This window comes from Hemibagrus wyckioides, linkage group LG29 (assembly GCF_019097595.1).
Source record: "Hemibagrus wyckioides isolate EC202008001 linkage group LG29, SWU_Hwy_1.0, whole genome shotgun sequence".
Lineage (NCBI taxonomy): Eukaryota > Metazoa > Chordata > Actinopteri > Siluriformes > Bagridae > Hemibagrus > Hemibagrus wyckioides.
In genome coordinates, this window is record NC_080738.1 from 6,922,337 (window position 1) to 6,947,506 (window position 25,170).

General features: G+C 39.2%; 1 protein-coding gene across 1 annotated transcript in view; it reads right to left on the reverse strand.

Moving 5' to 3' along the window:
• The window catches only part of ugt8 (UDP glycosyltransferase 8), a 27,049-nt gene extending 11,190 nt beyond the window's left edge, over window positions 1-15,859 (reverse strand). The window contains exons 1-3 of the mRNA XM_058384737.1: window positions 15,671-15,859; window positions 4,296-5,128; window positions 1,057-1,199 (exon numbers count right to left, since the gene is read on the reverse strand). Of these exons, the coding sequence (XP_058240720.1) occupies window positions 1,057-1,199; window positions 4,296-5,126 (974 nt within the window). The 5' untranslated portion in view covers window positions 5,127-5,128; window positions 15,671-15,859. The remainder of the gene's footprint in view (window positions 1-1,056; window positions 1,200-4,295; window positions 5,129-15,670) is intronic.
• Between the last annotated feature and the right edge of the window lie 9,311 nt (window positions 15,860-25,170).

The following is a 25,170-nucleotide window of genomic DNA, read 5'->3' on the forward strand; positions in this document are numbered from 1 at the left end:
TTATACGGTTATTTTTTATTACACCACAGTGCTGTTGGTTGCTCAAATCTGATTGGTCAGGTAGTGTTGATTGACAGCGTGCACTTCGTTTCCAAAGTAACAACTTCCATAGGGGCTTCCATGTGAACGGTATATATAATTGTTTAAACGGCACATTTGTGTACGCTGTATTTAAGAGAAAGGTGAAGGATGGAATGTTTAGACCGGCTCTAACGTAAGCGATAACGGGAAGCGCCTGTTCCTGTTTAGCTGACGCAGCACAATGCTGAAGGAAACCATAAACAGATCGTGTTGACGGAGACTGGAAACCGTTGTGGTACCAGAGGATCACAGTAGGATATTCTTACAGGAGAATGATCAAACCTCGGGTGGTAACAGGAATGAAAAGTTTTAACAACTTTTCAAGATTTTAATGAAATGAGGTATTTTTGTTCGCTAAAGTCGTGTGGTATTTACGAGTTGAACAGCACGACAATGTCGTAATCATGAGTGAGGAAGCTCTTCAAGTGAGAATCAGTCATGGTGGAATCTACAGGTACAAGGTCTGTAGTTGAGGGGAAATTAGTTGAAATAAATGTTTACTCGTTTCAGAAGCAGATACAACTAGTATTTTGATTACAGTCTCTTTTGTATAGCACTGGCTCAGTAATTATCTTCCTGCAGGATGAACCTGAAGGGGGGGGGATTATTGTTATTTAAACACTAATGAAGAGAAGGCAGCCGTGCAGGCTCGGGCGTTTACACCATGTCCACTTTTCACACGCTTCTGCAGATCAGATGATACGCTTCAGCACATCAGGACTACACGGTGGTCACCTTCAACCCTGAGTTTTATCTTCCCAGGTTTATCTTGAAACGAAGTGCAAATCCTGCTGTTAAGCGACTGAGCCAAAATGATACAAGTTACTAATAAACTCCTACTAAAATATTTTCCCACCTGGTTTCTCAATGTTGGTTTACTTTTGATGAGGACTACACAATTCTTATCAGTCCCTGGTTAATAAAAACATAGAATTGAGTTGAATAGAATTGTGGGTGGGGCTTCAGCAGTCCTACCTCCAGATGACTTTTTGAGGCAGACGGCTCAGCGCTCCTGCCAGCTTGTAACTGATGTCGTCAGAGAGGTACTTCACTCCTGCGCCGAACGACACCACCACAAAACCGTGCTCGTCTGTGTCATTCACCCAGGCAGCAAATTCCTAAACACACACACACACACACCCCAGCTTTAAAAATCCATAAAGCTTATTCAAAAATTTTTTTTTACATATATTTAAATTCTGTTTGTGCGTCACAGACAGGGAAAGCACAGACAAACTGAACTTTTCCTCATTTGTTGGACACTTCCTTTCTGTCAGCAGTGTGTATGTAGTCTCGGTACTGTACTCAGTGCCGTCTCTGACCTCTGTGGCTGCTCTAATGACCTTATTTACCCTTGACGTCATGCCAACATTCAAGCTCCTCCTCACGTCCCACGAAAAGACAAGGGGACAATGGAGAGAGAGGAACTTTTGACCTTGTGTGTTTCGTTATGAGTGTCAAACTTAAGACATTCCTCAGTTATTGATTTATCAGTGTAAAACTTACCTTTCAAAGTCTAGTAAATTTCTCTTCCTAATAGCTATAATATCAGTTCTTAATCCCATGCGCTTGTGAATGAGTTTCTCTATGCTAATACATGTCAAATGCTAATGTTGCAAAACCTGTGTGCTAAATCATGAAAACTGACTGATGGTTTTTTTGCCAACGCATCGCCATTTCCAAATAATCAGTGCAATCCACTGGTACTACAACAGAAATACAATAACAGACAAGCTAGTACTGTTAGTACTTGGATATTAGCTCACTGTTCGGATATTAGCAAAGGATCAGCAGAACGTTATTTGTTCATAGGGTGTGTTTGGACGTTTGTGTTAGTGTGCTAGCATATCCCAAGAATCAGTAGAGGTTTTGTGTCAGTTGTGAGTCCAGCTGCACCAGAGTGGCCCGAGTCGGCCTGGCACTGACAATCCGTCCCTTACACTGGTCCCACTGTTGCACAGCACGCTTTCCACAATGGGTACATTTAATCGTACGACCCATGTCTACACACACACACACGCACACCCTCATCACATACTGGCCCAGAAGGCACACAATGAGCTCCTTTCGGTGATTGGTATTCCAAAACTGCAAGTCTAAGCTAAAGAACCCCCCACTCCCGTTCTCTGTGCTGATTCTCGCAATTGCTCGCGTTTATAACGCCGGCCTTTGTGATCCCACAGAGTGTGTTTGAGGAAGGAGCAATATAGAAGATGATGTATAGTAGTAGGGAAAACACGATTGTATGCAAAGGTTTTAGCGACGAGGGCTGTGCAATATGACGATATCATTATAAATTGCATCATAGCAAAGTGAGAAATGGTCTTGGGTCAGATCAAGTGGTCTTATTTATTATTGATTAGAAGTTGAAAATATTCGGGCATGTTAGCTGCTTTGTGGTAACCACTGCATCATCAAATTTTTTAAAAAGTGTAATCTTGCCTTGTCTCTCTAGGGCTTGGGTGGCGTGACAGCTGTCTTTTGATATGATCTGATCATTTCCTGATAAAGGTGGTTGAATACTTTTGAAAGCCACTATACATGGATTTCTCGGAAGCTGTAGGTTGGTTGCTTGACATTTTGGGGGTGAGCTTTCCTTTGACGCATTTTGCTTTTGATCTCTCCTAATTACAAAACAGTTACTGTATTAAGCAACCCACACCCCAATGTCTGACGTTCCTCACTGACCTCCATGAATGTCATACAGCACCAATTACAAAGCGTTTACTATGCGACTTACTAGAGACTTTGGATGCCAGACTTTTGAGCCACAACGCTGTACTACCTTTTCACATTTTCAAATAAATGTTTTACTGCAACACTTAATGATATTTTTCCCACACTTGATACTGAAATTGAGGTACATGCAACTCCAAAGATTTTTTCACTATTATCTTTCATCTACTGAACTTGTAAAGCCAGCTTTCTGTCCTTTGACTTAAAATATTTAAATCTTATACATCAGCCAGAACTACAAGGATTATTACAAAAGACTTCACCAAAAATTGACAAAGCAGGAACTCTAGTAGGTCATCACAGTCATCTTCTGGGATGACCTAATGGTTTCATCTGGTAGTCCAGTATGAGGGACTGATAACCTGCCACACCTCACCCAGCCAGCAACTAGTCCAATATGAGGGAATAGTAACCTGCCACACCTTACCCAGCCAGCAACTAGTCTAGTATGAGGGAATGGTAGCCTGCCACACCTCACCCATTCAGCAACTAGTCCAGTATGAGGGTATGCTAAGCTGCCCTAGGGACATTTACACTGCCACACCTCAATAGTCTACCACTAATACCTCTCCTGGAGTGCCACAACAGGTCACAGAGACTATGCTAAAGTGACCCTCATTGTGTCCTTTCTAACAATTTTGAATGACCCTTAGCATGTCTGGGGACTATGGTCTCTTTTGAATAATTGCTGCCAAGATTAAGTAGAAGTCTGCATTCCAGGGCCATGTGAATTAGACCACATGACTTAAGTGGGGCACCAAAATAACAAACAAACTCATGCATCTTCATGCATTATCAAGAGTCATTAAAGATCTACTGTTCCCATCTCACACCAACAGTGAACAAGTCCTGTCTTGTAATAGAGACTTGTACAAAGAAGTTCCCTGCCCAAGCAAACCTGAACGACCACCTGAGAGAGAGTTTTAAACCTGACTTGACCATAAGGACTAGGGGAATCCTGGGGAACTCGAAATCTTCTCTAAGGAGAGTTTGATGTCCACTGAGACTGGGATTCTATAGGGAACAAAAATGGTGCAGGTGCTAGACATTTTACTCTCAGGTTGGTGGCAAAAAGTAAGCTTGCATAGCAAAGCAAAAAAAAGCAGGTTGATTTTATTACTGTTTAATCTGACCTTGTTGTCATTGTTTGGGGTATTTCTGTGAAATCTAACATCTGGTGGAGTCACGACCAAAGAACTGGAAGCAGGCATGATTAGTCAAGAGTTTGTGTGAGACTGAACAAGTCTTCTTGGAATATCTGTGGAGGCAAGTGAGGGTTACACAAATACAAACGTCCTGTTCTGCTACAAGTGCTTCTTCAGGTCCAAAAAGACCCTGCCAATGTACTATTCTACTCACTTCCGTTTTTCACTTCAAAAACTAATGCATCAGGCAATCTAATCACCAGGTTTCCACAGGATAATGCATTTCCTTATTATTCACCTTAATGGGTCAGCACCCTATTTAGGACCCCTTACCTGTGGCAGAGGGCTCGGTGGTTTGGTGAGGATTCCGCCAACATAAACGACGTGAGGTAATGTAGGCCGAGGAAACTCTAGAGCCAAGTCAGTACAAAGCATCCATAGACGACTGCCCTGAACCAGATCATGCATGGAGGCTGGTGGCTGCACAGCATGTCGCCACATGATTCGGTCGTACTTGGGCAGCACAAGCAGGTGCACTCCTATGCGTGATGCCAAGTACACAACAGTGTTGGCCACACGCTGTGTCAGTGTCATGTGGTCTGTTAGCAGGGAGTTGAACTCGGGTACATAGGAGAGCGGTGCTGGAGCACCCACTTCTGCTGGATACCACAGGCCTGTGCTGAAGACAGCATAGGGCACACCCAGGATGTGCGCCAGCACGAAGCCACACATTTCGTTAGGGTCGACGAGCAGCAGGTCGAAGTGTTCCTGCTGCAGCTGTGCCATCACTGACCTGCTGCCCACCACACTGTCGCAGTTCTGTGCATAATGCTCCAGGATGTCAAAGAGCTCCAGCGGTGTCGGGCGGCCCGAGAAGATGTTGTGAACCTTGGCCTGCAGGAAGTCATCTGCTGCTGATGAGCTGTTGAATATACCTGGGTAACGTTGCAGGCGGTAGTGCGCCGAAGGCGCCACGTCTCGCCCTTCCGACACCAGCAGCACCGTCTCATGACCTTCAGCATGTAGCGCCGATGCCAGTGTCTTAAAGATGTACAGGTGGCTCTCAAACATTATAGGAGGGACCACAATGATCTTAGCAGCCCATGAGACACTTGGTAAGAGGTACCACAGTATTGTGGCCAGCAGCCCAAAGGAGGTTTTCATGACTGTGGGAAGATGGATGAAATGTTGATTAATGATTAATTTAACAGTTAGTTTTATGCTTCATATACATATAAAAGGCATCATTTTGAAAGACAGGGTGATGCGAGTTAGAGATTAATTCCTTTCAAACAAAAGTACTTGAAAATGTTTTATTCCATAATTAAACAGTGACATGTCACTGTACTTTGCTGTAATGCTCAAAGCTCAAAGGCTTCAGTGAAAGTATTCACTGTATTCCTTTATTATTCTTCCCCATCATGGAATTTCCCCAATTTAACAGACATACTGAACAATGCAGTTAATTATAGAGGCACTAAATCCAATAGCGGAGGTGTCACAATACTGACACTGACTTCCTGTTTGCCAGATCTGTGCAAGCTTCTGTTGCCAAGTTATGCAAATTGCATTCAGGTGTCAATCAATACCTGATCATGCAAACGGATCAGATAATTCACATTACCCATTACTGATAATAAGTGTTTGATTAGTACATCTCTAAACAACTTTACTGTGATTAGAACATTTTTAATAATGTACTATCATGATTCTTGGGATTTTTTATTGTTTTTTTTTGTATATGTGGTAATGTGAGTCATTTTATTTAACATTTAAGCTTTAAGACATCTAATACTTATTAAATATGTGTTGTAAACATGTGTTAATGTGACAACATCATAGTTTAAGAACAGCATGTACAACATTTTGCAGTAAATCAATAATTTCTGTGATAAAGTACTTGGACAAAGTTCACATGCTCTGCTGTCACACCCAAAAACAGATATGACACCACTCCCAGTCATGAGTGATTGTAAATACTCCACATGTGTACGTGTGTGTGTATGCATGTGTGTGTGTGTGTGTTTTAAAACCACACTTGACTGGATTTATTTGAGTATCTGTTTGCGTGTACAGGTGTGACAGAAAATCCTGGACATTCAGGACATGCTATTCCAGGAATTCTGGAACAAAGATCAAAACTAAGAATGCACTAAATCACAAAAATAAAATTCAGGACACACTAGACCAAACATATAAATTCAGTACACACTGGACCAAAAGTAAAAATTTAGAACACAGTGGACCAAAATAAAAATTCAGGACACAATGGATCAAAATAAAAATTCAGGACACTCTGGACCAAAAGTAAAAATTCAGGACACACTGGACCAAAAGTAAAAATTCAGGACACACTGGACCAAAAGTAAAAATTCACGACACACTGGACCAAAGATAAAAATTCAGGACACACTGGACCAAAAGTAATAATTCAGGACACAGTGGACCAAAGATTAAAATTCAGGACACACTGGACCAAAGATTAAAATTCAGGACACACTGGACCAAAAACAAAGATTTTGAACCCACTAGACCAAAACCTAAAACTGAGGACATATTAGAACACAAACAGAAGCTCAGGAAACACTGGAGCAAAAAATGAAGTCCAGGACACAATGGACTGAAGCCCAAAATTAACAACACTAAACCAAAAGTTGTTTCTTTTTTCATGGGAATAATAATGTTGCACATTTCTGGTCCACGTGGCTCTGAAAAACAGCATCTACTAGACAGCAGTGTAACTCGAAGTCCTCAATATCTAACATCCTTAAAAACAGACCGGTGGCTCAGACACAGGGAGTTGTTGTCCAGCAGGGATCTGCTCTTGGTACATTGAATGAACAGTGACTACAAATCTTGTCTAATGCAAATAAGTGTATGGCGGTCTGGGAAAGCTGTTGGAAGGCTGCAGTGATGCTGACCGAAATCAGGCTGCATGTTCATATGGAAAACACGTCTAGGTAAAGGTTTAGGGTTATAATGAGGTTTAGATTAAACTCGGTCAATTAAAGTTAACAGTTAAACGGCTGATAGCTATAAGAACTTGACAACTTCACACCACTAGGCTTACATCTGATCATTTTCAGCAGCTCTCAGCAAATCCAGACTTTCCTTTCACATGTTTAACTCCATCTGTTTAACTTGCAGTACCGAGAAATAGCAGGAGAGAGAACAATGGCTTCATCCAAACCCATTGTCACAGCCAGCACTACCATTAAAAGTGTTGAAACAGCAGTCTAACTTACGCTTAAAGTTTCGCAACTGCAACAAGATGCAATAACCCTAAAACCTTGGTGTTGTAAGACCAATTAAAGATAATCCCGACCTAGATTCCTCATCTATCCTGGATAAAAATTAAATCCAGGAAAAGAATCTCAACATGCTGACTGCGGAACATAAATCCGATCCAACGAGTTACAACTTTATTATTTACATCTATCAACTGTTGTCAGATTGTTATTATTCTTTTTTTTGTTTGTTTTGCTTATGGTGGTGCTTTGCTTGTTCATGCCTGACATCCTGTTTAGACTTCAGAAACTGGGCTTTGCAACTTTTAAAGATCGACATTCAGCTAGGCTACTTATGGCCATAGGATGCTTTCTGAAATCACTTCTACAAAGACACACTTTCACTTTTATCTTATCTATGCCAGGGACAATAAATTGTATCGTGTAAAAATTAACGTCAGACATGGAGTCAGTACGTTTAAAAGATTAACAAAGCATAAGTCAGTAAACAATGGAAGCTTGTTTCCACTGTACGTAAAATACAACATAATTATTGCTTTAAAAATATCTTTTTTAAAAAAATGACAACAAAATTATCATATAATTTATGACCTTAAAAAAACTGAAAATATTACTAAATTATTACAAAAATATTACGTAAATTTTCTCTCACAATTAGGACTTTTTTCATAGGAAGATGTCACACAATTATGACATTTTTGTCTTAGTGTTTATTTATTTTTAAGATACTATTTATAAGCTATATATATAAGCTACTGTTTTTCTTTTGTAGCTAACTGGTGGATGACACAAATGCTATAAATTATAGTGAGGAAAAAATTAACATGCTAGCTATCATGTATTTGTGATTAAAACAGTTCATTGGCCTGCGGATTGTTGACGATGGCTTGATGGCTGCAAACAAAACATGCGCTCATTCATTTGGTCGTTTCGAAATGTTTCAAAATAAATGACAGCATGTGAAAGCCACACCCCATTACCCCAACCCCCACCCCTTCAAATGCAAGCCACACCCCTTTACATGGAAAGCCCCAATCCTTTACATGAAACCCCACTCCTTTACATTGCAGCCCCATTCCTTCCCCCCCTAACAATACACATACAGTATTCTCACCAAATAAAAACAAATGTTAATTTTTCATTTTTTAGGCAAAAGATAAGATTTAAATATGTATATGTTTACTGATAATATTATTGGTGACGAGATTATTTATTAAATGTCAGCCATGTAGACATCAGACAAAATATTAAAAATTTTTCTTTGCTAATGTATGGATGAATTGACTCAAAAACTGCCACGATATTATATTTGTACCATACAAGACCACACACACACATTTACACACTTACACACACTACCATGTCAGCTAAAACACACCGGCACTGAAATACTAGCAGATGGTCAGCGGTGGTCCTGCGGTGGTCCATTTTTCACTGTTGTTGGACAGACAACAGATGGGCTACAGTCCTACAGTAACCTTATACCTTTGTGATGTTAAAGTGTTCACAGTTGATAACATTTTATCCATCCTGTTCAATGTCAGATAATTTGCGTTAAAATGCCATTAGAGATTAGAGATGCTAGATTAGAGACTGGAGCATGGCAGTAGGTGGAGTGTAGGTTTATTTAATGTTTAAGGAAGGAGTCTCCAGTGCCAGCATTTTGTAACATTCGGCAGGTTTTCTTGAGGCGCTGAGGAGTCTAGAAAGATGTAATTTGTGTCACAAAACAAAAATATGGAAAAATACAGAATCAAAAATTTTAGCTCCTCGTTACAAATCACCGCCACGACCCTCAGCATCCGTACTTTATCCCACACACTGATTATACGTCGTTTTAAATTCGCCCAAACTTCACCACACACCTGTCTTGTTGCGGTAAAACAATGTCCTGATTGTACGGCTCTGTGGCTCGATTTCTCCTTCGCCCAGGACTCTTCTTGCGGCGCTTCAGATGAGCCTACTGCCGTTACACCCTTTCGTTTTCAGACCGGACTTGTTGACTGTTGCCATGGCGACCCGTGCCGTGCATCACGGCTTGGGTTTCTGACACTGGAGTCGGGTTACCTAGCAGCCGTCCCGGCGGAGAACATCTATTTATTTAAACAAATGATATGAGAGCCCCTGCGGCGTTCATATGGAAGGCTGGAGTCGCTTCATTTGAGGGAACTAACGTGAACATTTTGTAGTAGTATTGTAAGAAATAGGAACGTATGCAAATACAAACACACACAAAAAGACAGCAAGTGTGTGTGAGAGAGAGAGAGAGAGAGAGAGAGAGACAGGTGCAGCCAAATTTTTTGCATGACTTCATCTCTACTTTGCTCTAATCACTTCTTTTAATGGCTAGTAATTCGAATTTGTCTCTTTTTCTCTTTCACACTTCACACTGCACACCAGGTGACTTTGGGAGTAAAAGAGTGTAATCCATTCCTCACACAGGAATGGCTGATTTAAATTAACGGCTGACTCATGGGTGCAACACTCCCAAATACTACTATTACCTGGAATCGAGGCTATAGCGTGCATGTAGGCTCTCGTCTCCAGTATCGGAGGATGAAGTCACCAGAGAGGGCCGGCACCTTTCGGCCGGTGACGTCGTGCTCATTTAGACTTGTTCCCATTATTTATTTCCTTTGCTGTCTTCTCCTACTACTGACAATATTGTCAATTCCTAACGCGTCGATTATTAATACAAAGGTGAAGGTGAACACATGAGTGTTTAATCCCATATCAAGAAATTTTGATGGGTGATGTGGGAATAACCGCCGTCTGCGATGACACTTTATTCCACATAATGCCTTTCTCCAGTGTCATTAACTCGGCAGCTATTTAAAACATAATAAAGCTGGCCTCCCAGACGGAGTTTACACCCTGCCTGGGATCCAATTACACCCCCTCCATTAGCAGCTTTTAGCCTGAGCTTTAATCGCTCCTCAGATCTGGGTCATTGTCGTCGGAAATATTAAAGATGTGAATGCAAGGTCTTCTGGGAGAGGAAGGAAGAACACCCTGCTGCGGAGAGACGTCCTGGTTGATGCAGGAATCGTCATTAGGAAATTTGTCATTCTTCTGTCTATTAGTTCCACCTGTTTAGCATAAACAGCACAGGGCTACACCAGCTACGACTGTCTGGCTGTATACTACATTGTTAACTGTTCTCTTTGCATTACCTGGATAAATAAGGTTTAGCAGGACAAAGTGCTAAACTGTTCACGACATCAACAATGGGTTTGAGTACGAACGCATTATTCGGATTGAGCAGATGTTCAGATGCTGTAGAAATATTTCACATTGGAACAAAACATTTGAACATTGATGTGATTCAATTAAAAATCAGTTTCGGTGACTGCCGCTTCCACCAAGCAGTTCCTGACCACACAGCTGTATTGTTATCACTCTCTCTTATACTACAAACATGAAACGATTGAAATGATTATCTTCCTGCCTTCTTTAGGCTTTTAGATGACTAAATTGTTTAGCAAGATATTTTTTTTCCGGCCTAGCGAGCAGGGGGTTCAACTTTCTCACCATGTGCAATATCATATAATGCGCTATATGTTCTTTGTTTCCTAGCACCTTCATTGTACTTGAATACATTTTGTATGTGTAGAATATTTCATTTATTTTTCATTTATATTTATTTTTCTCGTAATCTGAAGCAGTCTCTGGCAAAAGAATTACCATCAGGATTAATAAAGTTCTTTCTTATCTTATCTCATTTTATCTTATACAGCTACATCAATAAGAGTCGCCGAGTGACGCAATGACGAGGATTATTTGTTTGTTCATGTTTTGATTTTAAGTTTGTTTTTTTGTTGAATGTGGTAAGTATTAAGTTATATAGTGTTTAAATGCTATATAAAAAGTCATATAGTGACATTGTTACTTTCCTTGTTGTGGTAATTAACAACACTCGCACAACCATCTCCTTTAACAATGTGGACTTGTTCCAGACACTATGACCCTGATTCACTAGGATCCCAAATAACCGGTGCTAATTTGCATGTACAAAGAAGTGGAAAATTGGGCATGCTGTGGATAATTTAGTGAGATAAGTTGCGTAAATTACGCCGTGTGTGTAGTCGGATGGGGGTGGGGGCAATATGGAAATTCGGATTTTGCATGGGATGTTTGTTCGAGGTGGCTGTGGCGAGTTACGGCACAGCGTTTGTGACTAATCTTTTTATTTCTAAATTATTCTGCATGAACGTCATTCATTCACACAAACGTTTTTGAATCAGGAATCACTGAGGAGAGAAATAAAATCCGAAGAAACAAAGCCGTCATAATCCTCATGAAAAGAATAAAGAAATGTAGTTAAAGAGAAAGAATATGCCTAATGTAGCTAACTTGGTATTAAAGTACATCTCTAGCTAACACTAACTAACTTTTCTTTTTTCTGCCTAGTTACTTATAGCAACCAAAATATCAGCAAATTGTACTTGCCCTGTAGGCTAGCTAGCGACTTTAATATTTGCTGAAGTAAGTTCTCGCTATTTTAAGAGGTTTTTCTGGTCAGTTTAACAAGCCCAGGCATAGTTGTGATAAATCTTCTCACTATTAATCCAAGTGAATATAATTAGCTAGTTTAATACTTGGCCTTCAGCTGAATTAATCTGTACACACAATCACTGTTCATTTGCTTCAAGTACATCCTGTATTTTGAAGTTTTAGCTAGAAACATGTTTATTTATTAAATTTTCACAAACCTCAAACAAGTGTGAAATAAAGATGACTAAATGATCTACACACAGTAAGGCATATTTTATACATCAGTTGTGAGTGAAATAGATAATTCGATGACTAGACTTTGGGTAATTACAGAATATTCCTGCTTTTTCATGCTGTAACCGTCAGCTAGTTTTACTACAATAGCAGGAAGGTAAGAAGTTCCTCTTTCTAGATTGGTTTTATTTAGTTTGGTATAATAAAAAAGAAAGAAAGAAGGAATATAAGACTTCCTCTGTCACATATTAGCTTTTTATATTCTTTCTTTTTCTACACGATTTTCAATTTTTCTTCTTTGGAAAGTCAGTTTAGAATCAGAGACCGAATGTTAAACATGCATGTGAAGGTCCTGCAAAAATAAACTGTATAAGTCATCGAGGCAAAGCAGCAGGGCTGATTAGAGACAATTTGGCTGCTGGTGTTTCATTCCACACCTGATACAACTCCATTTGCACATCATTTGCTTTTTCTTTTTTTTTTTCCCCCCCACATTGCCCTGCCACAGATTTTATTTAAATGATAATACACGGATGATCCTTATTTGAATTGTTGTCATCTTTTAATGGCTAATAATGCCTCCTGCTTAGTCTATTAGTACTCGAATACTCATTGAATTAGTGCTTAGTGCGTTTTAATATCTGATTAACTTCGAATCGACTTGACAAATAGCTTCCAACAAATTCACTGAGAAATTCATTGAATTTTTATAACTGTAAAATTGATTCTGTAAAAAATTCTGGGTTCAGATATTCAGTTTTTTGGAAATTCACCTCAGAAAAAATACAAATCACGCAACCGTGCTACCCAAGAATCAGCAGTTAAGCCTTGAATCTAGTTATTACTTTAATTTCTAAACCCAAATTTGCTTTGAACAATGAAAATTTGATGATAGGTGATTTCTGAAAAAGGTGAATTTCTAAACACTGAAATAAAACTACTTAGAATTTCTAGATGATTGCTTCAACATACAAAAATATATAGATGAGGTTTCAAAGACTAATGCTAGAAATCCTATGCTAGAAATTCAACCCTGTTTCCACTACAATACTAAGAATTTTTAACATTTAAATCTATTTTATTGAACTATTTTTAAACAAAAAAGACCACATTTATAAGTCATGATTTGATTAAATATTAGTAGTACAGTTTAAGGAAATACACTTCTATACAAAGAGCATCTGTATCATATGGTTTATTGTAAATTTCACAGTCATCAAGTTGTCTTCGTATTCGTATGTACATAAAACAATTCAAGAAATTTCAATTTCTGTTTATATATAAACAATAGCCTTGGCTAATCTGGTAAGTAAGTCAAAAGTCTCTACTTGTAGATGATATTTTTATACACATACTCTATAATCAGATTTTGGGCAGCTCATTATGACGACATAATACTGATAATGTTATAAACTGTGCTAAAATTTTCTGCATTTTCAGTCATTTTCTCTTATTAGCTCTGGTTCCGACCTGGCACCATGCCAAGACAGATATAAGGATCAACGGTCAAATTTATCCAATCAACAAACAAAGAAAACTCTTACTCGTGTGCTTGGACTCCTTAACCCCGAGTTCGGAAAGTGACGTCAAATCAACATGGCCGCTCAAGGCATTAACGGTATTTTAAAATAGCACTAAAGAAATGGCTAAGTCTATAGCGCTGACTATTCAGTTTGCTCTTTTGAAACAGTTAGCTGGCTAGCTATCATAAAAGACGACCGCAGAGGGGTCCATGATCGTTTCCGTGAAACCGTGTTGTGTTATTTATTTATTTCGTATACATAACTGAACCGTAATAGCTAGTGTTTTATAAATAAGTTGTACTGGTACTAGCTTTATAATATAATTTTCTCTTAAAGCAAGAAGTTTAAAAGCACCATCTCTCTGTGCAAGTGACTCTTCAAAAATTTTACCAACAGAATGTAGAAATGCAGTCTTGTTATCTGACTTCTCTAAACAGAGGGACATAGTTTTCATCATAGTGAACATTTGCGTTACAACTACGTCAGATTTCTTCACGGTGGCATCGTGATAGTGTGTCACTTTAAGGTACATATTGTCCTCTAGGAATTGTATACAAGACGACGGGCACACGTGAAATTATCCCTGCCCCTACACACACACACACACACACACACAAACAGCAAGCACAAACAAAGGTGCTCAAGGTGCAATATACGTCAAACTTGCCAAACAGGCTTTGTTCGTCCCTCTTCACATCACACACACACACCTCTTTTGGCACAGAACGCTAAAGCAGCATGACTGATTTAATAAAAAACAATGTGGTCAGTGATCATATAATTATATATCATATATCTTTCAGTTTAAAAGAACACACTACCCACATTTTAAGGTGCTAGACTGAAGTAGCCACACATCGAAATGACCTACTGAATCAGGGCATGAAGTATTGAGGAGAAAACCTGAATAATACTAAGGAGGAAGTACAGACAGTGCTAGACTTATGTGTTTAAATACTAAGCACTAAATTCAACACTATTAGTGTTAACCCAGCAGGTGTGACACAAATCCTCCAGGACCTGCCAGTGAGTCCCAGGGGCAGGTCTGACATATGGATCGAGGAATAAAACTAGCGCTGTTCCTCCTTTCGATTTTAATATATGAGCCTTATATAACTCTAAGCTGTTAAGAGTTCATTTAGGACATAATGCAAGATCGTAAAAACACTTGCTGACCCTTGCTCCAGTGGATAATGTCACCTGGATAGATTTCTACCTGAGCTTAGACCTGCTGCTGTAATCATAAAGCTGGTTCACAAAGTGTTCATCTTGGGCCTGAACACACATTGTAAGTCATACTCTACGGTGTCACTGAGGAATTTATAGAGAAAGTGAAATCATGACACTGAGCTATGACCTGAGGTATTTCATTATAAAGCCACTTTGTCCACCCCGGATTGGTGTTTCTTGAGCAATTCCGGGGTTCAGTGTCAAACGACAGCGAACCGGTCGTTAAATATTGATGCAGAAAGAGTTCCCGTTCTCAGAAATAAATAAAAAAATAAAAATAAGCCCTACTTTTCCTCGCTGCTGGGATGAAACCTGGGAAGGAGTGATATATTTTTAAATCTCTAAAGATTTAAAACACATTCATAAACAAGTGTCAGGGTTACGTATGAATGATGTTAGCAGCCTAGCAACGCGAAAAGTACAGTTTAGCTTTAGGAAAAGCCGTGTGTCATATCTAAGGAGTGTCAAAGCCATTTGGGCGACTTCAACACTCCCTTATTTGTGTCTGTAGTCTAGCTGATCTCATTCATCTCTTACTCATGGAAAACACTACTACTTCTCTCTCTCTCTCTCTCTCCCACACACACCTGTTAGTCACACCTGGAACCGAAACACTAGATTCAACACTATTTCATGTTGATTATATGCTGAGTTAATAGTAAGGTCACTGTTTCAGAGCAAAGTCCATGTCGTATAATGTTGTTAAAGGTTATCTTTAACTAATTTGCCTACTCCCAAAGCAACGTGACTTGTGTATCCCAAATCGAAAACGTCTACTTTAACGTGAGGGTGTTTATAATATAAGGAAAAGAGTTATTGACACCACGTAAAAAGTCACAGTTTTGGTCAGTCTTTAACACCCCCCCCCTCTCTCCCTCCCTCCCTCTCTCTCCCTCTCTCTCCCTCTCTCTCTCTCTCCCTCTACCCCCCCCCTCTCTCCCCCTCCCTCCCCCCCCGTCCTGCGCGCGCTCTAATTTACCTGCGTGCAGGTATGGATCCGGTGTTGGATCTGCTCGGAAATAAAAATTCAGGTCCCGGGCTCTAGGAGGTAGGCGAAATTAAATCCCCAATACTGCTGGCGAAATAATAAAATGGCCACAGCGCGAGGAACGAACTCTCCAGGACGTCGAAGTCGGTGGAACTGGGAGCGCGCGCAACCCACGAGGTGGCAGGGGAGGGGTTTGGTTGGGCTGAGGGCGTGGCCAGGAGTCTCGCGCACGGGGAAACGAAAGGCCGTTCTGATTTGTTCAGGAAGAATAAGAAGACAAAAGTCGGCCTTTCTTTACAAAGATCTGTTATAATAACGCCAGGTGTGCTTAAGCACAGGCGTAGTCCATGTATAAACATGCGTACATTGACATCATGTCTGTCAAGATATTCATTTAGTGTTTAGTTTCATGGTTCAGCCCTTTAACTATTAAAGTATGTCAATAAAAGCAGTGTTGATTCTCAGGCGCGCGCGCGCACACACACACACACACACACACACACAATCTATACATCCATTTCCCAACATGTTTTAACGCTATGAGCTGTTTTTCTTATAAATAATAACTAGCATGCTATGCTACGTTAGCTTGGACGCAACAATATCTGAATTTAACATGAACGGAAAAGCTCTATTTCAAAACACATCAGTCATAAACCCTTCCCTATACTAAAAAGGGAATTATCCAATATAAAAATATAATATTTTGCCTACCTTTTTCTTTTTCTTTTTCTTTTTCCTTCACTTATAGTAGCTTTACACTTATCTTATACTTAATAACGGTCTTTTGCTAGCATACGTTAGGTTTCCATGGAAACCAAATGTGTTCGGTTTGGGCAGGACATATAAACACAGGAGAGATATTTACAGAGCAAAATATCATATTCATTTATTTTAATATTTATTATTTAACATTTGCGAAATACATTTTCATTGGAAATAAATAAAATGTGCCATTTATTAACTGTAAAAATCAGAAGTGTGGGACTTAAACAAACCTGGCGTTTAGATAGGACTTTAATAAATTAAAATAAATTGTGAACTTAATAGGTTATTTTTGTCTTTTGTGGTAAATAAAAATAGATAAAATATTTTAAGTGGAAAAAAATACACACACACACACACACACACACACATATAATATTATAATATAATAATAAGTTAAAAACACAATTTTATTATGAATTAATTCATATTCATGTTTTATTCATTTTTTACAGAAATATGTGGAAGTCTGGGAATTCCTCACAATTTCAACAATTTTTTTGGACAATAGCAAAATACAGATATACACTGAGCAGGCATAACATTATGACCACCTGCCTAATATTGTGTTGGTCCCTCTTTTGCTGCCAAAACAGCCCTGACCCATCATGCACTGTGTATTCTGACACCTTTCTATCAGAACCAGCATTAACTTCTTCAGCAATTTGAGCAACAGTAGCTCATCTGTTGGATCGGATCACACGGGTCATCCTTCACTCCCCACGTACATCAATGAGCCTTGGCCGTCCATGACCCTGTCGCCGGTTCACCACTGTTCCTTACTTGGACCACTTTTGATAGATACTGACCACTGCAGACTGGGAACACCCCACAAGAGCTGCAGTTTTGGAGATGCTCTGATCCAGGCGTCTAGCCACCAGAATTTGGCCCTTCATCAAACTCGCTCAAATCCTTACACTTGTCCATTTTTCCTGCTTCTAACACATCGACTTTGAGGACAAAATGTTCACTTGCTGCCTCTAATATATCCCACCCGCTAACAGATGCCATGATGAGGAGATAATCAGTCTTATTCACTTCACCTGGCACTGCTCAGAATGTTATGTCTGATCTGTGTAAGCCTAAATTGGGTTTGTAATCAAATACTGGCTGTTAAAAATGTCTGTGATGCTCCTGCACTTACACATGATGAACTTACCTTCAATTTAGCGGACTGAACAGGACTGACTTTATAAATGAGCATTATTTCAGAGCTGTTAGCATGATAAGTCACTTTTACCTTAGGTGAGGAGACTGATGTGAATGATGCTTATAATCACAGTGAGAACTTATTTCCTATTATAAACATATTAAAAAAAAGCAGTAACATTGTTTTTTTCCATAAGTAGATTAAATTATACATGTTAAAATAAGTTATACATGTTAAAATAAGTGGAATGGGATTAGAACTGGTGAGTAAACCTTTAAGAAAACTAAATATACTATAAAAATAATTTTTACTGGTTTCAAAATATATTTTCAAACTAAAAATATGAATATTAAAATTGTCCAAAAATTGATTTCTTTTCTTGTAAGAAAAATGGAAATGTAAAAAGAAAATCTGGAAATGTAAATGTTAAAGTCTGTCACATGGCATCATTATAATATTTGACCTCAACAGGATATAAAGACCAGAACTAGAAGTTATATATATATGAATAAAAACGTGTGTAATCACTTACCATATGTTTATCACAGGTTGCCAGAATACGTTCTGCAAATCACTACAACTAACACAACTGGGTGAAACCTGTAATAATCTTTCCGAGAGGCCATTTAAAAAGAAAACACTTGAATTTTTTTCACTTTTATATTTGCAAAAAAATTGTTGCTTGGCACGTTGCCATAGCAGGTAGCACCTCTGCCTCAGGGTCCCCAGCTTGATCCTGTGCTCAGGTTACAGTCTGGGCGGAGTTGCTTGTGTTTTCTCTGTCTGTAAATGAGTGTGGAATACATCTGTTAATATGGGTGTGGTGTCCTTTGATTGACTGGCCTTCTATTCAGAGTGTATTCCTAGATCCTTCCCAGTTTTCCCAGGATCCACTGTGACCAAGTGGTCGGTGGTGATGAATAAATGACACTTGGCTTCAGGTGACTTCGATAAGACAGTTGACAATCAGTGTGCAGGTGGTTTTCTTAACCTGAGGGTCAAGGAACCAACACAGAGAGGCATCAAAAAGAAGGCAGTAAAGCAATTTCAGTCAGAAAAACCTCTGACACAAAACGCTTGATTGGCAAGGCTTCACATGTATGTATGCCTTGTACAGTATATTATACTTCTAGGAAGTAACTCAGATGTAGTAAACTGGAGTCCAGGCTAATACTGAGACGGGTGGACCGACCCAGGGGTAGCCGAGGATCAGGTCTAGACCTTCTTGTATATTGTATCATCTCTAGATATGTGCCAGTTCCCTTCCCAGGCCTGCTCACTCCTTATCTATTCATCAATGGCCAGGACATTGGCTGACTCTCCCGACTGTAGTGCAGGTTGGTAACCGAGGAAGCATGGGAAAAGAGCGACTCCCATAAAGGAATGGCTGAGGGAGGTTTAGGTGTACTCGGCCCAAGGCGGGTAGCAGCTCAAGTCTTGATTGTTCCAATTTCCTTATGAAATCTTTGCACCTTGCTGTTGATTTGTAGGTGGTATCTAGAGGTAATATGGGTTTCAAATATGCAAAGTAAACTGCATCTTTTGGGAAGACCATTTAATCTAAATAAAAGTGGGAGTTGTTTTCCAGGGCCATAGGAAATGTAGGTAGTGGGGCGAAGCGACCGACCTTGGCCAGTGGTCAATGATTACCAGAATGGTGGTGAAGACTTTTGACACTCTCAGATCTGTAATGAAAAAATCAGTAATCAGGATGTTCTAGATTGAGCACCTATATGATTTTACATCATTGTTGGTCACCAAATCTCTTCACCCACTGACCAGATTTCTGGTTGTTTCTATAGACCCAGTGAATGAGCTGTTCTTGTATACATTAGTAAGCAAAAGGCTTCACAGATGGACTTCTGGTGGTGTGGGTTGGTAATTCTGAGCACTACTATCAAGATATTTCCCAGAATATGAGAGTTTCTATGCAGAATTGAAGAAAAATTGCTTGTTCAGGTTGATGTTCTTCAGGAGTTTCAACAAAACATCAGTTTTTCTGTTGAACCGCTGCCTTGATTGATAGTCTTACAGTGTTTCCTACATCATTCATTCATCATACAACATCAATTTCATTCTGCTGGTCCCAGTAGTGCTTTTCGAGGAATCAGCTCAGGATCAGGGTGATGAAGAATGCAGCACTGCTAAAACCATCGGATTCGGTGCATTTTGAACGTTTTAGGTCACAGGCGATTGAGCCACTGGATTCTGCAAATAATATTACAGTTTAGCTTTGTTAAGCTCCACTCCCTGGGCATCTTGGATGTATCACAAGAACTTTTGAGGGTTGGTGTAATCCAGACTTCTCCAACTGGATCAACAGGTTCTACAAAACCATGGACAGGACTTGGTATACATGATTTACATGTTGAGATCATCACATCAAAACCTGCTCAAGGGAAGGGACATTGATCAAACAATAGGGGATCAATCAGCTTATATTTGTAATGGTAATAAAGGTCAGATGAAGGCTTTTTGGATGTGCATGAAGTTAGATCCACTGTGTAAGTCTAATTTTGTTAAGTACTTCTGGATGAAACTATTTGTACTGTACGCATGTTTTTCAATGGTAAGAGAAAGCCAGCAAGAGGGCTAAACAAAAGCCAAGGCCTGGGCTTCTTTTTAATTCCTCCTTTACCCTCATAGATAGAGAATAGGCTCTGCTACGTTGAGGTCAGACACCAGGGAGGAGGTCAACAAAACAGTAAAAAGGTCTCACCTCTGACAGTTTCAAAAGATAAGGTACCCGGAATCTGGATGTTCTTCAAAAGCCATTAGAACATAACTATAGTTTTAGATAACATAATTACAGCCTTATGTGTATAGGCTTACAAGATTTTCTTTCAACAAAAATAACACACACAGACATGGATAACACTCTGATAAACAAGCTTTCATTCAAAGAAAAGCCTGGACAAAGGACAATGTGATCTTTGAGTGTCATTTTGTGTGTATGTGAATGAGGGAGACGGAGAGAGAGAGGGAGAGAGAGAGAGAGAGAGAGAGATGAGGATTGTGTTTGAATCATTCATGATATTCCCCCGCTGCTGGGGTTCGTGTTTCTGTGAAGTGAGTCTGTGTGGGTTGTACAATGTAGGACACGCTTGGAAGATTGGAGTTTGTTTTATGCACCTTTATTTAACCATAAACCCTGCGATTCTATAAATAAATAAAAAATAAAAAAATGGCTTAATTAATGTGTGTGTGAAGACTTAAAAGTGTATTGTTTACTGTGGTGTGTTTTTCAGGCTAAGAGCTAAAGGATGTCAAACATTATCCCACCCTGTACACACACATCTACTCTCTCTCTCTCTCTCTCTCTCTTCTTTTCTTTCCCCCACTACACATTTGTTTAAAAGTCCCTCAGGCACTGCAGTTGGTGTAGTTCATGTTCTCTAATTAAACTGTGTGCTCAAGCTGACAGTGCATGTACCTGAGCTCTGGGACTGTTTATAAGGGCTTTATAAAGGACGCATAGTGCTTAGTCATCATTATGATGGGAGGTGTATAGAGACAAGTGTTTGTATTTGTTGAAAGCGATGAATGTTCTGTTTCTCCAAAACTCTTTCATTGTACAACAATTTTATTGGTAGTGGTTTGGGTTTTAGTGTGTTTTAAGACTAGGTCTAGTGGATCAGTAACAGTATACAGCGTGTGGATATCGGAGAAGGCTGTTCAAGTATGTGGCTTAAATGGTTATGTAATTAAATAAATGAAAATCTTAGTGTTTAGTGTAATGTAACGTAACTGCCTAAATATAGTGTCATCTGAACCTAATGCTTCATCTAACAATAGGTGTGTGTGTGTGTGGCTGAGAGAGAGAGAGAGAGAGAGAGAGGTAGCAGACTGCACCTGTACACCTAATATCAGTTCGGCCACTTGAGACTGATATCAATACTTAATCACCAACTGATATTGAGAAAGTAAGAGAGCAAGTGTGTGTGTGTGTGTGTGAAAACAGAGAGAGACAGGGAGAGAGAGAGAGAGAGAGAGAGTCAGAGAGACAAAGAGAGAGAGACAGAGACAGAGAGAGAAGTAACATCTAGCATTCACATGAGAAGAGAAGAAGAACAAGGAAAAAAGTGAAATTTAGTTCAAGACAAATGAACCAAATGTTTTTTTTTGTTTTTTTCTCAATTCTAATTGGTCAGAAAGCTCTAACAGCAAAGCAAATGACAGGTTTATTGTAATAGGATTTTTTCTTTTGACTAAGTTTATTGTACATAGACAGATGTGTGTGATTTTTTTTGTGTGTATATATATATATATATTAATTATTATAATTTTTATTATATTTTTTTTATTATTATATTTTTTTGTATAATAGCAGTTGAGAGGGAAAAAAAATTTAAATAAAAAAACAGCATAAACAAAATTAAATTAAGCAGGTGTAAATGAGAAACAGATCTCATTTGTTAGCTCATTTGTCTCAGCTGTTAGTTCATATCCCTGGTAAGTCCTTGAAACCTTTACCTTTGAAGCTTTATCCTTGGACTGCATTCTGCCTTAGTTGTAAGTCACTTGATGTAAATAAATGTAAATTAATGAATAAATGGAAATGTAAACAAATGCAAGAAAAAAAAAAAAATTATAGAATATTAGAGAATATTCTGGGTGAAAATCTGTGATCATATTTCAAATCTATTCAGAATCCTGTAAGTAGTATTTTAAATGATATTTGGCTCAGAAATATTTTGTTGTTGTTGTTTTTAAAAAATGTCATTACGAAAGTATTATACAGACTAATGGAAAATGGCTGCTTAATATTTGTTGCAGTTTTAGCGACATCTAGTGTCAGAAGACGTAAACTGCACTGTAGGTGCAACTGTAATGTCTCGGATTAACCAGCAGAGGGAGACATTGTAGCGCTACTGAATTTCACTTACTTGAAAATAACGCTTCCAATTGATCGATAAATGAAGGCAATAAATAAAAACTAATCGTGCGTTTGGTTAAATATATTTCACATTTATTGGTTTATTGATTTATTTCCTAATGAAGTTTAAAGCTTCAAGAAAATAAAACTGCATTCAATTTAATGTCCTAAAACTTTAACTATTCTTTAGCGATGACTTTTACTATGTACTGAAACTAGAAACTGTTTTAAAGTGTTTTCTTTAGTAACTTGATATAAAACATGCTTATTACCAAGCTGTTACTGAATGTTGTTGATCTTTCGGCTGCTCCCTATGAGGTGGCCAAAGCGGACCAACTGGTCCGCACAACAACTTGGCACAGGTTTTACGTTGGATGCCCTTCCTGACGATTGGGACCGGCACTGCATCCAGTGGCTGGGGTTTGGGCACAGGCTGGGAATCGACCGCGGGCCTTCCACATGGTAGGCGAGAAACCCAAAACTGAGCCACCAGCGCCCTGAACAAGCTGTTACTGAAACAGAATGAGTTCTTTAATGTCGCTATCTTTGTTGTTTGAAAACCAGTCAGACCAATCAGAATCCAGAATGTGGTGTGTTCATGCTAATGTGATAGACTAGCTACAACATTCGCTACCAACAAGCAAACTGAATGTTACATGAATCACAAATCCTTTTTTTATTTGTTTATTTACATTACAGAGTTCTCCATAGTTTATTAAAGTCATTGTGTAACTTAAAAGTCACGTATTGCTAGTGTGAACACGCTAGTAACTGTTGATTAGCTTGTTTGCATGCTAGTTTTTTATTAGCTGTCAGTTTAATCGACGGATACATTTCAAGCAATCAAGAATTGAAAATGGATATTTAAAGGTGATACACGGTCTTGTCTCAGCTAGTGGTTTTGCGACTATGTTACATGAATGACAAATTCTGTTTGTGTGTCATAGTGTTGTGAAGCATTCCGGTCTGTTCCACAGAAATGTTTCTGTTTCTTTTCCAGTTCATATTTAATGTCCCTCTGCAGATTCGCTGTGAATAAACATGGGTCTTGTTTTGTAATGGAGCCATTTAGCATTTTTATGCCTTCACGCAACACACCACAGAGATCTATTTCCATGTTGCGGCAAAACGTTCAGTGGTGCCGGAGTCACATCAGAGCTACTTGATTTAATTAAAGATTCTCTCTCTCTCTCTCTCTCTCTCTCTCTCTCTCTCTCTCATCATGTATTGAAAAACCGTCCCTTCTTCCTCGTTCTGCTCTTTTTCCTTTTCCTCACCTTCCTTTCCTTCATGCCTCATTCATTCCACGCACCATATTCCTTCATACTCACTGAATGGCACCTATATATACAAACTGCTGATTCGTTGTTGCTTTCCTCTGTAAAGTTGTGTGTGTGTGTGTGTGTGTGTGTCTGTCTGTCTTGAGATTTTTTTTTTTTTCCGTCTCGTTCATCTTTCACTTCTCGTTCAGGCCAACTGCTGTGCCATCTGTTCTTTTACCAGATTTCACATCTCTTTTCTAGGTAAATTCAAACACACACACACACACACACACTATCTTTTTGTGGATCTTCCTAATTATTGATGTAACCAGTTCATGCAATGTTTACACATGTGCGATATTAATGTCCTTGTGGGGACAGTTGATTCCCACCAAGATCCAAGATATGAACACACACACACACACACACAAACACAAAGACACACACACACACATTCTCTTTATTCATTATTACCTTTGTGCGGACCTTCCTATCCTTATAGGGACAGTTAGTCCCCATTAAGATATAAACATACACACACACACACACACACACGTGTCTTACCTACTTCTCAAACCCAATCTTTTGCATTTTTAATGGCATTTTAAATAATGCAGAGGAGCCCATAGCCAGATCTTCACTACTGTGTGTGTGTGTGTGTGCGTCTCCTCAGCTGTCTGTGCTCGATTCATTCAATTCATGCATAATTCATTCCATGTAAACATTCCCAAGTGTATGAAAATGACAGAAAAATGCAGCTTATTGTCATGACAGCTACTAAAACACTTCCTAAAGGTCATTTTTAAACAGGATCAGCCACGCTGCCGTTATCTGCTCCGGGGAAAGTGCATTAAATGGGACTTCGGAGAATGGCAGGATCGAGTCGATACGAGCGATGAAGACTTCAGGAGCTGGGTTTTTTTTCCCCCGGAGGCACAGTGAACTATTCAAACCGGCAGTAAAACCATGTGACGGACCAAATGAATGAGTATTCTGACATGATTTACTAACATTTCAGGGGTGCCATTACTTTTGAGTCTTAAACTGGAGCTGAAACACAAACCGCTCCTAGTAGATCAGTAGTTTGGTAATAAGGTGTCACATGGTGTTACTTCACATGGTGTAAATAAACTGTAACTGTGCAAAAGTTTGTGCCCCCCTGACCATCATCACTAATGTGTGTCTCTTCCCCAATCTCTGACCACAAAATTGTACAGAATAGGCGCTTTTCACACTTTTCACGCTTAACCCCGGGTTATTGCCGTTCTAAACACCACTTTTAACCCCGGGTAACGAAACGTTTCACACCTGTAATTTGAAAGCGGTGTTAGCACCACTTTTTACCCGGGGTTATGAAACCCTGCTCCGGAACAGGGTTAGCACCACATTTGCCACAAGTTTGTTCAGTGTGAAACGGAGCAGTGTTTGCTTGTTGCTG